Below are 16,982 nucleotides of genomic sequence, written 5' to 3' on the forward strand. Positions count from 1 at the left end.
CCTAGCAGGGCAACTTGTGATTGCCATAAATGTTACAGCGCTCTAGTCAATTAGTATTTAGTCCAAAATACAGAAGACCAAAGTTAACGCTTGCATTCTGTTTGCAAAGCAAGGTTATATCACTAATAAATAAGCTTTCTTATAACTCTAGAAGTTGAACAAAGTACAAAAGAATGTCTTCATCATGTTGTAGTTCATAGATCTGGGGGAACCAGGAGGGAAGGGGTGGGGGGGGGAGAGGAGGCAACAGTGGGTCTCCTTCTGGAAGGGGGTTGTTATTTCTCCAGCCAGGGTTGCTTTAACTTGTGACAATCTCTTTGCTGTCCTCCACGAAGCGGGTGAAACGGAAGTTGGTTCCGTTCTCACTGCTGGCCATCTTCTCCAGGCCGGCCAGCGGAGCGCTGGGCTCTGAGTTCTGGAGCTTCTCCAGATTTCCCGTCAGCCCACTAATAGGTGAGCTGCTCCCGCTGCCGAGGCTTCCAGGAATTGGAGGGATGCCGCCATTCTGAATGACGGAGATCTCATTGGCCTTCATCGCCAGCCCGTTGGAGAGTGCCGCTGCATACTGATTCCAGAAGCTGGAAGGATCCCCGCTTCCTGACCTTGCCGCCAAATCCTTCTGGAACATTTCTGGGAACTTGACAGGATTGCCTCCTAGAAATGTCATGGGGCCATCCACAGAGAGCCGCCGACCCCGTCGTGCAGGCGTGCTATTCCACATGTGAGTGCCCATGTGTACCTGAGAGGAGGGCAAAGGGGCGGGGGTGGGGAGGGGGCAAAGAAAAAAAAAAAGGGAGAGAGAGAGAGAGAGAGAGAGGAAGGGAGAAGCTTAATAGTTGAATCTGTCTCCACTCATATCCCAACACCCGACAAAGCAAGTGGCCTACATGTCTATTCTTATTAAGCGCCAGATAGTGGAGAAGGTAACGGGAGCTGTCCACTCCGGCCGCCTCCTAATAACGCGCTCGCTTCTCCCCAGCCCTGGGCCGCCTTCCCTCTTCCTGGGCAAAGATGCCGGCCTTACTTACTCTTTTTTTATTACCCGTATTTAGTTTATAATGGCCTCCAGCAGGCCAGGCTGTCGCAGATAGCTCCTTTCAGGGTTAGAATTGTTATGTCCACTCTCATTGCAATGGTAAGTATTGTATCTGACACCCTTTACCCTATAAACGTCCTCTGCAGATGGGAAGAAAGTACCCCTCGCAGATTGCCCATCGCAGGGCCCGTGCGCGGCGAGAAAGAGCCAGAAAGTAATTATTCATCTCACATTACTGGCAGCGATCTCTAGAGAGATACTCTGTCAACAAAAAATGTACACAGTGAGAGCACTCAACTGTTGCTCTAGAACCTAAGCATATTTGCTTTATTTCCAACACATATCGGGAGGAAATGTATAATCAATTATCATAATACCCATTTAGCCGAGCAGTGACGTGATGGTTTTTAGGAGAGCAAGCCACGCTGGGCTGCATACTTGTGAAAAACAGATGCATCCGCCGAGGAGGACTGTAATTATTAAGTGATACGGGCTGCTCGCAGGCCACGTGGAGGTCTTTAATCAATACCCCATGGCAACGCCGGGCTGTCGCACTCGGTAGGTGAGGCAATTCATTTGGTGCACTTAGCGAGACAGCGAGAGATGGGCAGCTGCTTCGCTGGGGCACCAAATTATTCAATGTGCTCTCACGTCCAGCAGGCTTCGGCCCGCCCCGAGACACCTGCCCCGACCCTGACCCGCGCGGGCGCCTGGCCGCGGTGGGCCACGTGCGGCAGGTGCCCCGGCGAGAACGCCCTCTCCCTGCGTGGTTATCGGGGCTGCTGGCTGGCTGGGCGGGTGGGGGCGGGGGGGGGTGGGGTGTGAGGGACAGACAGAGTGAGGTACCTTCAGATTGCCTTTTGTCGTGAAAGCTCTCCCACAAATAGTGCAAGCAAAGGGTTTCTCTCCAGTGTGAGTTCGCTCGTGAATCTGCAGGGCACTCGACGAGGAGAAGGTCTTGCCACACGTGTTACAGTAATGCTGTTTGGGGGTTCTCCTGGGCAGAGCCGGGAGCAGAACTGGGGACGTGGCAGAGGAGGACAGAGGCCCAGAGGGGACGTGACCGGTGGAGGTGTCCTTGCTGTCCTGAGGCGTGACGTGCACGAAGCCGTTGACCTCTGTCTTGATGAGAGATGACAACGAGCTGGCGGGGATCGCCGCCGAGTTCTGATTGGGGCCGAGGTTGGGGCTGGGCTCAAAGAGCTGTGATGGTAGGTCCCGCATCTGATGTGTCAACATGTGCTGCTTCAAATTACCCTTTGTGGAAAAGCCGCGATTGCAAACCGTGCAAATAAATGGTCTCTCTTTGGTATGACTTCTGTAGTGAATGTCCAAGGCACTCTGACAAGCAAAGGTTTTGCCACAAATGTCGCAAGCAGTATTTTTAAATTTACCCCGGTCTCTGAAAGGGAAGAGGATCCCCAAAGAATCTTCCTTGATGATTTTCTCTGCGTGGCTGGACGTCAAATCCAGAGCCCCACCGTTCACCGGGGTGGGGGACGGGCCGTTGGCGAACTCGCTCGGGACTGCCCTCTGGGGCTTCTCCTCCGCGCCGGGGGACTTGCGGAGCTCCTGGGTGCTGTTGGACGGGGACAGAGCCTGCATGGAAGAGGTAGACTCTGAGATGGCCGGGCTGCCCGCACTCTGGCTCTCCATGTCGCCGCCCACCGAGGACGAATCGTTGGTCAGGACGTCCCCCTCGACGGAGCCGTTCTCCACGGACTTCAGGCTGGCCTGCAGCTGCTCCGCCAGGCCGGCGCTGATCATCTTCATCTGATTTTCCAAAGCAGCGATGCTTGACATCTCTAGGGGCAAAGGCGAAGAAGATAGGCTGTCCTGGGACGCGTCCGCGGACTTGGGCGTATCGGGGATGCTGCCCTCAGGACAGTCCTCCATGTTTTCGTCGGAGAAGGTGTCCAGGTCATCGAAATTCTTCTCGTCGAAGGAGCCCGTGTCGGACTCCATGGACTCGGGGTAGCTGTCGGGGACTGGGGTGTTGGGGATCTGACCTCCCATGTGCATTCGGATGTGCTGCTGCAGGACCACGGCGTTCGTGAACTTCTTCTGGCAGATGGGGCAGGAATGCTGGACTCTGAGCGGGGGCATAGCACGGTGGACGCTATAGTGGGTTTTGAGGTTCCCTTTCGTGGTGAAAGCCCGGCCGCAGATCTTACACTTAAAGGGCCTCTCCCCGGTGTGCGTCCGGTAGTGCATCTTTAGGGCGCTCTGACAGCTGAGGACCCGGTGGCAGATGATACACTCGTTGGGGTCAGTGGCCTTCTTGTCAATGTTCTCTACCAACTGCTGAAGCTTGGAGGTCTCTGATGCCTGGGCCGAGTCCAAGAGCCCCCCGAAAGGAAACTTGGCCTTGAACTGCTCAGACATGAGCGGCAACAAGGGGTTGGTGAAAGCGGTGGCCCTCCCGGGGCCACCGTCGGCCGCCGCCACCGCCGGGGAGCTCAGAGAGCTGCCGCTGGCTGCCGGGGCGGAGCTGGGGGCCACGGTGCCGTCCTCACTTTTGCCACCGGAGGGTAGCGCGGGGGGCCCTTCGGCCTCCTCTGCGAGCCCGCCCGGGTTTCGCGTGGCCGCCTCGGGGGCCCCGGAGTCACTTTTGACTGAGCCCGGGGGGCTGCTGGCAGAATGGCTGATGGGGATCGGGGCTGGCTCTTCGGTCTTGATGAAGGGTGCGAGGCTCGGGAGGGTCGGGGGCAACGGCAGGCCGACCGAAGTGGTCAGAGTGGGCAGGACCGGCTTGGTGTCTAGCCAGCTGGTGACCGGCTTCTCCGGAGGGACGGACATGCCGTACGGGATGCCGGTGCTCGTGGGGATATTGTCCAGATGCTCAGGCACGGGATAGGGGTTCATCTGGATATGAGGGTATTTCTCTTTGTGGCGCTGGAAGTGGACTTTGAGGTTCCCCTTGGTGGAGAACCTGTTCCCACAGATGTTGCACTTGAACGGCCTCTCGCCGGTGTGGGAGCGCAGGTGGATCTGCAAGGCACTGTCGCTCCCGAAGACCTTCGCGCAGAACCTGCACTTGTGTTTGAAGAACGCCTCATCCGAAGCGCTTTTCGCTTCGAAGGCGGTGACATTTGGTGGCTTGCTTTTTCTTTGCTGGGCCAAGGCGGACAAGGGGTTTAAGTCCTCCGCAGTCGTTCCGATGTTGGGCAAAGGGCTGGGGAAAACCGAGTTAGCGGGGGCCGGCTGAGGTAGAAGTGCACTGGACGCAGGATTTAACAAACTGCTTATTGCAAAAGCTGGTGACGACGATGCCGAGGCCGCGGGGTGGCTGGCGTGGGAGGCGCCGGCGCTCGAAGCCGCTTTTTCCGAGGACGGGGTGGTCACCGCTGCCGCCAAGATGTTAATGCTGGGGGAAGCGCCGCTGTTGGGTGGGAGGGTGTGGCCAGAAGTGCTCTGAGGTAGCTGGAGGGGGGGCAGCTGTTTCACACCGCTGATGTTGGCAGACTGGCTGGCGAGGCTCTGTGCCAATCCAGCTGCCGCCGCCAGCTGCTGAGATAAATGGGAGCTTAGTGTGGACAAGGGGTTGGCAGATGTTCGTAAAGTACCTTGAGAAGGACTCGAAGATGTTGGCAAGTCTGCGTTCTGAGAAGCCAACAGCAATATTTGGTGACGGATCTGCTCGATCAGTTGCAGCTGGTGGATCTGCTGTTGCTGCAGGGCGAGGAGCTGCTCCATGAGGGCCGGGACGGCCGGCTTGCCTCCGGAGGCCCCGCCGCACCTCGCCTCCTGCGAGAACTGGGCCACCGCCACCTTGGTGCTCTGCAGGTTCTCGATGATGACGTTGCTGTTGATCACGGAGAAGTTGCCCAGTGTCGTCAGGTCCCCGAGTTGAGGTAGAGAGGTTGTGATCGCTGAGGTACCTGTGGAGGGGCCGCCGCTGCAGCCTGGGGTGACCCCGCTCCCGCCCCCCCCCCAGGGCGCCACCGCCACCTCTGTTAGCCGCCACCGGGGCCTCCACCTCCATGGACTCTTCCCTGTCGCGTCCGCCGTGTTCCGGAAGGTCGCCGCCGTCGGCCTGATCCGTTTTGTTCACGGTGTCATTCATTTGTTCGTCGGGGTTATCGGGAGGGGGGCTGGGAGTGAAGGTGTCGGGCGGGGTGGCCGGGCTCTCATTGACGATGAGAACTAATTGATTTTTAGTGCAGTTCTTCTTGTGGAGGAGAAGATCCGATAACTCAAAGAACTCGGCACAGCACCGGCCACACACGTGGGCGTCCTTGCTCTTGGTGGTGCGATTTGGTTGACCTTTCTCTGCGTCTCCTGCAAACATCAAAAGGGGCAGGGTTAGAAAGGGGGCCGGGCCACACAGGGTCACCCGCGCCTTCGCAACAAGAGGGAGGTTGATCCATTGTTTTCTGTCTTCCAAACTCAACACTCTTGCCCCTGGAAAAGCAGTCGATACTACCCAAGAACGTTCATAATTAAATCTTAGGGGTGTGGAGGAATCCCTATCCATCCGGCATCTCAGATAGCCACGGTCTTCAGATAATCCATCAAAATATAAAATACTGCGAACTGAAGACATCAGTGCATAATGCAATTCCATAGGCCACTATTGATTTCCAATATTTTATACACCTTATTGTCTACTCATCCAGAGAGGGTCCAGCAACCATTCTGAGGACTTATTAGGCTCTTGAGTTTCTGTCAACCTTATTCATTTTCAACTGATTCAGAGATATCTGTGACAGTTTGTTCTGTCACTAAACTAATTTGTAGTCATTCAGATTCCAATCAGTTGTTGACAAGGGACGGGAGAGAAATGCGGATCACCAGGCTGAGGACTGACAACTTAAAAATCACCTCCAGCCCCTACCTAGAACCTGAGCCGAGGCCTACCCGTGACAAACACGCTTTAGCCACACCAGTAACAAATCCTCCAGGCTGCTCAAGACTCAGTTGAATACAAACAAGAAAGCAGCGCGCACGCACGCGCACACACGCGCACACGCACACACACACAGACACAACGAAGAGAAACACAGTGATCATAAGCCGTTACAAGGCCTGCCTGGCACCTATATATCACCCCGTGGCATGTTTATTTTTAAAATTAAAGAATGCAACCCTGGCTACCACTCCACCGTTCAACTTATATATGCCATTGTGCTCCAAATGGCAACGTTACGCCTCTAAATATTTCATCAAGAGTGCTCTCCGTATCTATAAAAAACTGGCAGAAGATTTACATTTCTGATTCAACATCAACTTATAGAAGGATGTGCAGTTAAGGGGAAGGGAGGGAATAATTCTTGGTTTCGAGTTTGCAAATGCTGTGCCATTCTCCTTGTCTGAATGCCTTGAAAAACAGTCGGCTATTCGGTGTTATCAATTGTTTAACAGATTGTCCTGAACCTTTCATTATAAAAATCCCTTTATTTCATGTTTGTTTCCACTGGTTGCTCAGATTTCTTCTCACTAAGATCCATTTGTAAATTAAACATAAAAATCTCCAACGGCAAGCTAACATCCTATTCAAAGACAGGATGGAGCCTTATTGTTTGCCCAGCATGGGGAACACCAACTTCTGTTGTACAAATGGTGTGTGGTCATCTCCGAAGGCTGTGAAAAAAAAAAAAAAAACTGTTTAATTCAAGGATTACCTCCCTGCATGCTTTTCTGCAGAACTGAATCAGATAATAGTTAGTTTCCATGACTTCCAAATTGAATCTCCCAAGAAAACTTGCAAGGGGGGAAAGAAAAAAACTAATTGCAAATATGAATAAATACCAACTCAAAATGTTGCTTCTTCGGTAAACGTAAGAGGCAGCTCCTAAGGGTCAGCCATTTGCCTCTTTGTAGTAAACATCCTAAAAAGCTTCAGTAGTTTTGCATTCCGGAAAATACAATTAATACCTAAATACTAACTTCTGGAAATTCCTTTAACTCTATTGGCCTTGCGTGGTGCCCGAGTTGATGAGGAACCCGGGTGAAGTATGCCAAATGCAGGCACACTTTATTCACTGTGAGTGTTATCTGAGTAGCTAAGTTATACTCAACAAGCTAGCTTTTCTAATAACACCCATCTTTTAATCTCCACAAGGGTACGCAGCAGAATGCACTAACAATACCAAACAAATCTTGGCTGTGGCAGAACATACCAATAATGATTCAGTTTTAATTTAATGTTTAATCATCTTAATTGGCACCGGGTTCCTGTGCACATTCAAGGTGCTGTTTTAGGCACTTTCTGTCTCTCTCCCTGCCTTAAAATAATGTAAACAAAATATTAAAGGAAATTCGCTGCAGTTACGTCGCTTAACTTGGGACAAAAATAATGTGACAAAAATTCTGTTTAAAGCTTCTTATTTTGACAACCAATTTTAAATGATGCATCCATTTCAGATGCTTATTTTAAACTAGGAAATGCAATTCCTAATATATTCAACAGAAATGTTATTTCTTTCTCTTTGCACATTTCCATATGTAATGGTTATGTTTCCATCTACTTTTACAACCAATTATGAAGGAACAAAAGCTATTCTGTTTGTTCACACATTTTCGACAAAATGCATTAAAACTATTATGTCAGCATGTTCTATTAAGCTCTGCATTCAGTGGAAAATACTTTTCAACCAGCTCACATTTATCAAAACATAAAGCCACTTTAAAACACAGTTTTGCTTGGTCAGCTGGGCTTAGACAAATAATGACAGATTCAGGACTAAATAGCTAGCAAGGGAAATCAGAAAACTGACTTCATCAATTGTACACATTACAATGTAGTTGCCTTCAAATATTTAGCACATCTGTGTTCACGATTAAAGGGCATTTTAATTCTTTGTAACTTGCAAACATCTGATATTCTCATAATATATAGACAAAATGAAAAGAAGCTTACTTTACAGGATTTCGCTGATTATTACTTTCCTGGGCTTGAATTCTACATTTGGGCTGCTTCAAGACTCACTTGAGAATTTTCAAGTTTTTCCAACCTGAACATTTTTGTATTTCGGGCCGTGCTAACTGGACGGAAAATAGAGGTGCTTAAAAATATGCCTGCTTGCTTCGAAGAAAGACGGTGCCTATGTTTCAGCTTGGATTTTCACAACATTTTAATAAGCTGACATGTGATTCCACTGCCGAGTCAACTAATTTAATTTCCGGATGTTTATGAACACCAAAAAAAAAAAAAAAAAAAAATTCTGGGTATCTATTTTGATTTATTTCAAAAGCAGGTGTCGCTGTACTGTAATAGCTCTTAACTTTAAATGTATCTGCATTCTGAACTGAACTCCAACAAAGACGCTCAACAGCAACAAAGACAAAACATGAGGACTAGTTTGAATCTTTAACTACCAAAGGGAGTATTTTAAGTTGTAACACACACACACACACACACACACACACACACACACACACACACATAAATGTGTTCCAATTCATTTTTCTGACCGGCTGCTATCTTGTTTCTCAATAATCTGTTACACAGGATTGCAACTGGTGATCCCATTATAGTAAATACAGTTGCCTTGTTCCCTGTGCTATGGTGAAAATAACATTCCAGTTCCTTCTCTATGGGTTTTGCATCCAAATTAATTTTATGATCCCAGTCACAAAGGAAAAATTTAAGAAGTAGTAGTTTTCTGAGTATGCACACACACAAAGATCTCTGGCATTTTTCTGGGATTTTTTTTTTTTAGAGGATAAGGGGGTGAACTTGTAGCTCCATTCAGTTTATGCTAAAACCCCGGATGTTTCAGTTCTCGTACTATTTAGGTACTTGACCCCCAATTCAAATTTGTCAGTTTTTCATCATCTCAACCAAACATTGCAGAACAGGAGGCAGAAAATGGAAGTGTTCCAGTGTATCTGTCTACTGTGAAAACAAAAATAAAACTATGCCCCACACGGCAAGGTTTAGCCAAGCCAGGAAAAAAACAAAACAAAACAAAACAAAACAACCCTATTCTACCACATTTAGTTTTCTTTTTTGGAGCTCTTCAGAAAAGATCCTTCCCTTTACTTTCCACTACCTTAAGATCACATTAACGTTTTTAATGGAACCCCTCGTGATTGGGATTGTGGAGCCTATAATTTTAACAGGCTGTTCTCTCCCGGAGACCCATTTGGAGAGGCCATCGGCACCGTTTCTGACTGATTGGTCTTTCACCTTTTTATTATCATCATTATTGTCCTGCACCGATCTGGGAAAAGCCTCCACCTGAATGTCCAGCTCAAGATGCCACAGAAATTTTAAACACTGCCACATATGCTCTGGACATTCTCCGTAATGTCTGAAGTTTCCTCTGTGTGATATGCAACCAAATGACACATTTACTGGCCCGCTTCAATTCCCTCCGTGTTCTGGCCGGGATCAGTGGATCCTTGAGTGGAAGACTACAAGCGAAGGCTCTGGAAAAAATAACAACACGGTCCAGACACGCCTTTTTAAACAGTGACACAAGCCCACCTAACGTACACAATCTGTGTTGGGGGAAAATGTCTTCCCCTCGGATGAATCAAACTGAACGCTAGATGGGGTTCCAGTTGCAAGGGTTTTTGTTCAAAAACTTCTTTGTGGCTTTCCTATTCCAGTGACGCGTAAAAAGAGAGACTCCTTAAGGCGAGATCTCAACTTTGACTACATAAACATTGGCAAAGGCACAAGAAACTAAATCCCTGTTGTTTGAGGGTAAAGCTGAGCTATGGGAACTACCTGTCAATCTTCCCCTTTGGGGGTCTGGCATCTGAGGGTGACAGGGGAATAAGGTTAGGAAAAGACACCAAGCTGATAAGGTGAAACTAAAATAAACTGCTAACTTCCTGCTAAGTGACCAGGAAGACTGAATTTGGGGGTCACTGGGAAGATACTGAAGGACATATTATGATCTGGACCTTGTCACCTCTGCATGGGAGGAGGCTAGCAAAGGTTAAAACAGCTCGACACATTAGCTTTTGTAAAGCCTGGCACACACACTTTTTTCTGCCGGGGGGAGGGGTGCTGGGGCTTAGGATAATTTACCATCTTTGCTAAACTGCTAAATCACTGCGGCTTTGGTAATCGAAGAATATTTTGGACGACGTGGCTGGCTGTACCAGGACAGGTCTCAGAAACACCGAATTAAGACCGCACGAGGACTTTGTTCCGGTTATGAGCTTGGCTTTTAACCATTTCAACAAACTTAGCAAACTGCGAGTCGGGGCGGATCTCTCGCACTCGCACTGAGATCCCCACATGAGAGATGTGGGTCTCTGCCTTCTAAAGGGCTCTGGGTGGAGATGAACTGCTACCTGCAAACGCAGAAGTGAAATAAAGTCCCCAAAGAATAACCTACAAATTGGCACTTGCACCTATAAACCATGGGAGAAACTTGATGTACAAGAAACCATGAGCTGTTCACTATCACAGATTTACTTTCGCATCCAGTCTCTCGTGCCCCACTACACTTTGCTTGTTGTGTGTGGTTTTGTCATTTTTAGAAAGTATCTGCGGCCCGAAGCAAATCCCCCCAAAACTGCATTTTCTCACCCAGAATCTTCCATTATGCCACAAACTTAAAATAGGCCTGATTACCCATGAATTCTTTCCAACTGCCTTATCTTGCAGGTGTCGGTTTTTCAAAAAAAAGCAATTAATTATAGTTCTCTGTAACCTTTTGGGCCCAGAAATCAATGTGTTGCCATTAAGCTGCTCACAATGAGTAAATTACTTTGGTAAATAATAGAATTTTATTATTAATATAAATAAGAGGAATGTTTATGATACTTTATATGAGTCAGTGTTTTATCTCCAGTTCGTGAGGTTTTTATCTTTCTTCCAATGTTCTCTTTTCCTTGAAAAAGCTGAGCACCACAATACTTTAATAAATGAATGGAGTCTGAATGGGGCCATCCCTGCAGTTATTTGAATCTCAGAACCACCACCCAAGGAAGAAAACCCCAAAACACACACACACACACACACACACACACACACACACACACACACACCTCTGAAACCCAGAGCTTAGTAAAGAACCCACATAGAAATCATTAGATTCTAATAGTCCCCTTCCTCAAGAATGATTTATCTCAGTACATAATTTTTCCAGTGGCAGTCATCTTTCTACAAATGATTCCAGGCTCGCTGAATATTATTTAAAAGACAAGTTAATATGTGCCATAATCCTGGTTTCATAAGACACAGAAAAATTCCCAACTTTAATGTAGGGTGTCTGTGGCATTACAGCTGCACCCAAGTAGAATTAAAACATGAACATTGGAAGACTGACCAAGTAATCTTGTTTTCTTGAACTTGTTCTGATGGAGTTATCCGTGTGGCTGTTGGGCATGGCTATGGCTTTCTTTGTATGCGCGTGCACACACATGCGCGCGCGCGCACACACACACACACACACACACACACACACACACACTCATGCTTGAGTGAGGCACTGTCTTCTAAAAATTTAGGAACCTGTATACATGTGACAAGAGAAACCCCCAAACAAAACCAAAAACCAAAACAAACCAAACACAACACTCCAACCCCATCAACTCTTTCAAGTGTGTGTTATGTGTGGGGACATGAACAGACACTGCTGAATTCCTTGTGGGAAAGATGGTGACTTTTGAAAGGGAACTCCCAGAGATGTCATCTACTCTGAAGTCCGTTTATCTCTCAACTGCACCCAAATAAAAAGATGGGGAGTGTGCAAGGCCCTCCTGTAAGTCAGACGCTGAGAAGGATTAGTTGTGTCCTAATATTCTTACAACACACTAAATCCTGTAACCCTATTACAAAATCTACCCTCTAGGCAGCTTCCCCCAAACTTATTGTTCAACCATGTAAAAACAGTCATAACCTAAAACCATTACCACCGAAGAAAAAAGGGGTGGGGGGTGGAGAGAGGTGAGAAAGAGAGGAGAGCGGCTCTGGACACAGTGCCCCTAACACTTTACTGCTTCTTAGGACAATGAATCAGCTTTAGGGGAGAAAAAAAAAAAAGGAAGAAAAAGGAAAGATATGGAGGGAGGAAGAAAGAATGAGGAAAAAAAGAAAAGGAAACTTGATTCAGTTACTTAATTAACTTACCTCAAAGCTCAAAGAAACTAAAAAAAAAAAAAGTCTAATAAATAATAATGGTAAGAGGTAGTGAACTCCTTTTATGCCATCGCTTTATGAGAAGCCTTAACTATTAAAAATTCCGGATTCAGAAGGCGACAGGCGAAAAGGCAAAGATGTACCAGACATCATTTCTTCCCCAAGCCCGAAGCCCCGAGTCTTTGGCTCCCTTTTTGAAAATGTGTGAAATCGGTACAAATTTACAAAACAAAACACAAAACAAAACCAAACCCGAAAAAACGCTTTCTTCTCCTCCCGTTTGGTTTTTCCTACAAATATTGGGAACTTGAACAGTATTCCGGGGCGGAAGGGCTCACCAGAAACTTTAGGAAAGGTGGGTGTGGGGGTGAGAAGAAGAAACCAGCTGAGAAAACCGGGGAAAACATTCGGAGCTGTTGCTGCGGCCTTGGGTAAATTTCACCCCGATCTACCTCGCATCCCCGGTTTGGCCTCGGGTGGAAAGCGGGGTTCGGGGGCTCAGCTCAGCGGACTAAAATCGCAGAGACTCGGGTAAGGCTTGAAGCTGGGGAAAGTACTGGGGTTGGGGGGGTGCAAATATTTGTAAAGCCATTTTCTTAACGGGTCTCAGTTCTCCCCAATTTCTCACAGGGACCCCTATGCCAGCAGTCTCCTTTCCCGACGGCCGAGGTGCCGGGAGTGGGAGTCCCAGCGACTTTGCCTCGGCTCTGCGCGGGTCCCCGAGCCCCAGCTCTGCTGAGAAGCAGGCCTCTGGGGAAGGAGCCCGGGGACCGCGGGGCCCGGGCGGCCGCAGAGTTTAGTGGACAGAGGTGCCGATCCCAGGCCACACTTATGAGCCCTGTCGGGTCCAGTTCCCTCCTCCATACCCCAAAAAGCGGCCCGGGACTTGAGCATTCCGAGTGGCATCCGGAGCCGCAGAGCCCCCGCCGGGGTTGCCCTCGTCCTCCCGCGGCCGAGAGGCGAGCATCGTGCCGGGGACCGAACCGGGCGCCGCTCCTTCGCCTGCGGCGCTGGGCCTGGGAACTCGGAGGCCCCTAAAGTGAACCCCCCTCAGGGACAAGGAGGGACTCGAGGTGTCCTCCCTCCGTACCCTAAATCCCCTGCCGGGATCTCTCCTACTCTCGGCCTCAGCGCTCTCACACAAACTTTGTTCTAGACTTGTTCATTCCCTTCGGGACCCCGCAGTTGTCGCCTCCACCCGAGAAAGCCAATGCCTCTGTTTCGGGGGGGAGGGGGTGTTCTCCTCTGGCCGGAGAGCCCCCCCCCCCAAGCCCTGGAAAAAGACCCTTACGATTCCTGGAAGCACGGGGTACCACGATCCTCTGCGGGAGCACACCCAATCTAGAGATTTCTTCGGGGCTGGGCAGGGGGTGCATGTACTGGGAGAAAAGACGCCGGGATAAACTTGGGTAGCCGGCCCCCAACACTGTCCCCCGTCCGCCTGCACTGTGTCTCGGAAGGAACGAGCAGCAAAGAGCACCCTCCACCCCTGCGGCGACCCCAGCAGGTCGGGCACGGGCGCCCCGACACAGGTCCCCGTCTTCTGGTAGCTCTGAGCCCCTAAAGTCACCCCATTCCGCCGCGCCGGCCCAGGTGGAGTGTGAGCGCTTTGGGGGGGCGCGGCACAAGGGGGCTCCCCCACGCTGGGAGTTCAGCCCGAAGCACCAAGTAAACTTCCTTCCCGCGGGGCGGCAGGGCCGGCGCGGCGGAGGCCTGCCCGGGGGCCCCGGGAGCAGCGCGGGGAGCGCAAAGGGCCCCGCGCGGCCGACCTCCGCCCGCCCCGCGTCCAGCCGGCTCCCCGGGCCCCGGCCGCGGCTCCCCGGAAAAGCCGGGCCGGAGGAGCCGGGCCGGCCTGGCCGAGCTCCTCCCCACCCCCCACCCCCTACCCAGGAAGACCCAACAACTCCGGAAAGATCCTGCCGGGAGAAGTGTTTGCTCTCCCCGAGCCAGGGAGGGAAGCCCGGAGCAGGCAAATTGGAAATTTAAAAAGAAATTAAAAAAAAAAAAAAAAAAGAAAGAAAGAAAGAAGGAAGGAAAGAAAGAAATACGCTGAGTGGGAAAGGCGAACAGGGACCCGGCGGCGGCGGCGGCGGTGGCGGCGGCGGGGCGGTGGGCGCGGAAACCAGCCGCGTGTGCGTGGGTCCGGGTGTGCGTGAGTGTGAGTGCGAGTGCGTGTGTGTGCGTGTGTGTGTCCGCGGCGCGGGCCGGAGCACTCACCATCTCGCCGGGGGAGCGAGGCCACTTCGGGGTCGGATTGGAAATGTTGAGGCTTCGCTTGCTTCCTCCGCGACATGCTGGCTCAAACATCAGCTGGGGCAGAATAAAAAATTACTAAAAAAAAATCTTCTCAAAATTACGGAAATCGAGCGGCGGCGGCGGCGGCGGCTCCCCCCGCCCGCCGGCCCGCCCGCCCCCTCCCCGGCTCCCCGGCCCCGGGCGCAGCGCGCATGTGTCCTGCTATAATTATGATTATCAATAATGCATTGCGATTAATCATAGAGGGGCTCTTTGAAAGGCGATTGGCACCGGGCCAGCGCTATTCAAACCCGCTCGCCTTAATCAATTAGTTCGTGATTTGCTGCAGACCCCTGTCTCTCCGCGCGCTGGCCCAATAAGCCGGCCGCGGGGCTGGCTCTGCGCGCCGCGCCGCCCGACACTGGGTTAACCCTCTTCGCGACCGCCCGGGACTCCGCGGCCCGGCCGCCGCGGGCCTGCCTCCTCGCCTCTGCGCGCCCGGCGCCCGGGCCCGCGCCCCCCCCCTTCGGTTCCCCCCCCCATCCCGGGCTGGGCCGACCCGAATTAGCATGCCCTCCCCGGAATTAAGCCTCCCGGGTGGGGGGTGGGGCCGGGCGGCGGGGGCTGGAGACCCAGGCTGCGGGCGCGCGGCGAACTTCCCAACTCCGGCGCTAGGCGCGCCGGACCGCGGGGGGAGGGAGTCCCGTGGCGGGATTTGGGGGGAGGAAGTCCCGTTTCGTGAGTGTTTCTTCGTTTCTTTAAGAGCTACCAGAAAACAGCCCACCCCCACCCCATAAAAAAAAAAAAATAAGCGAGTGGGGAAGAGCCAGCCCCACGCCGGTCCGCCTCCCGCCCGCGGCCCGGCCTCCCTCCCGCTCGCCGCCTGGCTCGGCGCTCCTGCGCCCCGAGTTCTCCATCCCCTGGATCGCGGGCTCGCGGGGGCGCGGAGAAGAGGACCGAGGAAAGGTTTGGGAACGTGATGGGTTTGGGGCTTTTGGAGGGGGGGAGGGGCAACTCTCCCGCCACCCCGTTCCTTCTCAAAGGGCCCCGATCCTCCAGCCTCTCGTTGCTCCCTCGCTCCCTTTCTCTACCTCGGACATTCCCAGGACAATTAGGGCTGAAGTTTTCGGGAGAAGCAGCCCCGAGCCCGTGGGATAAGGGGCGGCCCGGCTCCGCCCAGGACCCCTCCCGGACCTCCCCCCCGGCTGCCCCGGTTGGCTGCAGGGCGCGTCACTCCGCGGGGAGGCGGCGGCGGCGGTGGCGCCGCCGAGCCCGGGGCGGGCGGAGAGCAGGGACCGGCCTGGGATCCGAGTTCAGCTCCAGCCGGGGGGAGGGGAGGGGCCGCCGCTTACCCTGAACGCTGCAACCCGCCCCTGGCCTCGGGAGGCGCGGCCCAGGCCGGCCGGGCCTTGGGCAGAGCCTGTCCCCAGGACCCCTAGGCTCTCCGCCCTGGGGAGGGGGCCGCGCCCCAGGCTCCTGGCAACCAGGTGGCCGTGCTGAGCCGGGAATGGTGGCGGCGCGCGTGGTGGTGGTGGGGCGGGGGGTGGGTTGCGGGGGTGTCCGCAGCTGTCTGGCCCGGCAGAAGCTCGTCTCCATCTCTCCGGCACTTGCCGAGCGCGGCACCCAAAACTTTTCGCACCAGCTCCATCTCCCCAGGCTGGGATGCAGCCTCCCTACCCGCACCCCGGGGTCCGGAATCGGGACCCGGGTCCCGCACTCCTTCCGCTGGGCTCGGGCGCCCGCGAACCTGAGGCTCAGTCCTCGGCTCAGCCTAGCTCTTTCCCCTTGCGCCTCAGGGTCTCCTCGCTCCCAGGTTTCCGAAGTCCTGCGCCCGAAGGACAAACTCAAACTTCGTTTGAGTAATGGGGGAGGAGGGGGGTGCAGATACACAATCCCTGCCCTATCTCGCTATCAGGAGAGGAGAGGGCTCATAAGGACGCCCCAATTCGAGAGCGCCCTGGAGTCCGGAGAGCACCACAGTCGGTTCGCGCGAAGTGGGCACCAATCTTTCGAGTGGAGTTTCGGGTGCTCTGGACCCTCACCGCTCTCCCCCAAATGACTCTTCTCTCTTAGTTACGTTGGTCTTTGGTCTTTTTTTTTTTTTTTTTAATTCTAAATCTTTTGTGTGCGGGTGAATGTGAATGTTTCTGTTTTCCTCCTGGCGACCTTCCCCCCACCCCCTTGGTGTAACTTCTCCTTTCTTATTCCTGTTCGCCCTTTCTTCACCTTTTCTCTTCTCTTATTTTTCCTCTCTTCTGCCCTCACTCGGTCCCTGAAACACCACACACACACACACACACACACACACACACACACACACACACACAGGCTACACTCTCTTTCCACTCGCTCTCCTTTCCTCCCCAGGTCCTGTTGGTTACAGTAGATTTTGATAAAAAGACAAACGAAGCTATCAGTGGGGTTGATGTTGAAGAATGAAGATAATAATGTTTCCATAGGTGGTGCTTCAAATGCCATTATTTCTCACTGAATATTTAAAGAGATCCCTCGGCAAAGATGGATCTGCGTGCTCCTGGGGTGCGAGCCGCTCGCTTTCCCCAGACCCCCGGGAAAGTGTACCGGAGCACGTGCAAATCCCGCACCCCCCACCCTTGCAAAACGGCGGTCTTCGCACACACCAGCCCTCAGTATCCCAGGTACACT

At 52.2% G+C, this 16,982-nt stretch overlaps 1 protein-coding gene across 1 annotated transcript; it reads right to left on the reverse strand.

The window, feature by feature from the left end:
• Positions 1 to 298: 298 nt before the first annotated feature.
• On the reverse strand, positions 299 to 14,376 carry SALL1 (spalt like transcription factor 1). Its single transcript, XM_047079341.1, is given in 4 exon segments — positions 299 to 739; positions 1,883 to 4,979; positions 4,981 to 5,317; positions 14,301 to 14,376. Coding segments are annotated over 4 exon segments (3,951 nt in total).
• Between the last annotated feature and the right edge of the window lie 2,606 nt (positions 14,377 to 16,982).

The sequence above is a fragment of the Lynx rufus genome, unplaced genomic scaffold, assembly GCF_022079265.1.
Source record: "Lynx rufus isolate CCGP_SWC_20201006 ecotype Redwood Valley unplaced genomic scaffold, mLynRuf1.p SCAF_16, whole genome shotgun sequence".
NCBI lineage: Eukaryota > Metazoa > Chordata > Mammalia > Carnivora > Felidae > Lynx > Lynx rufus.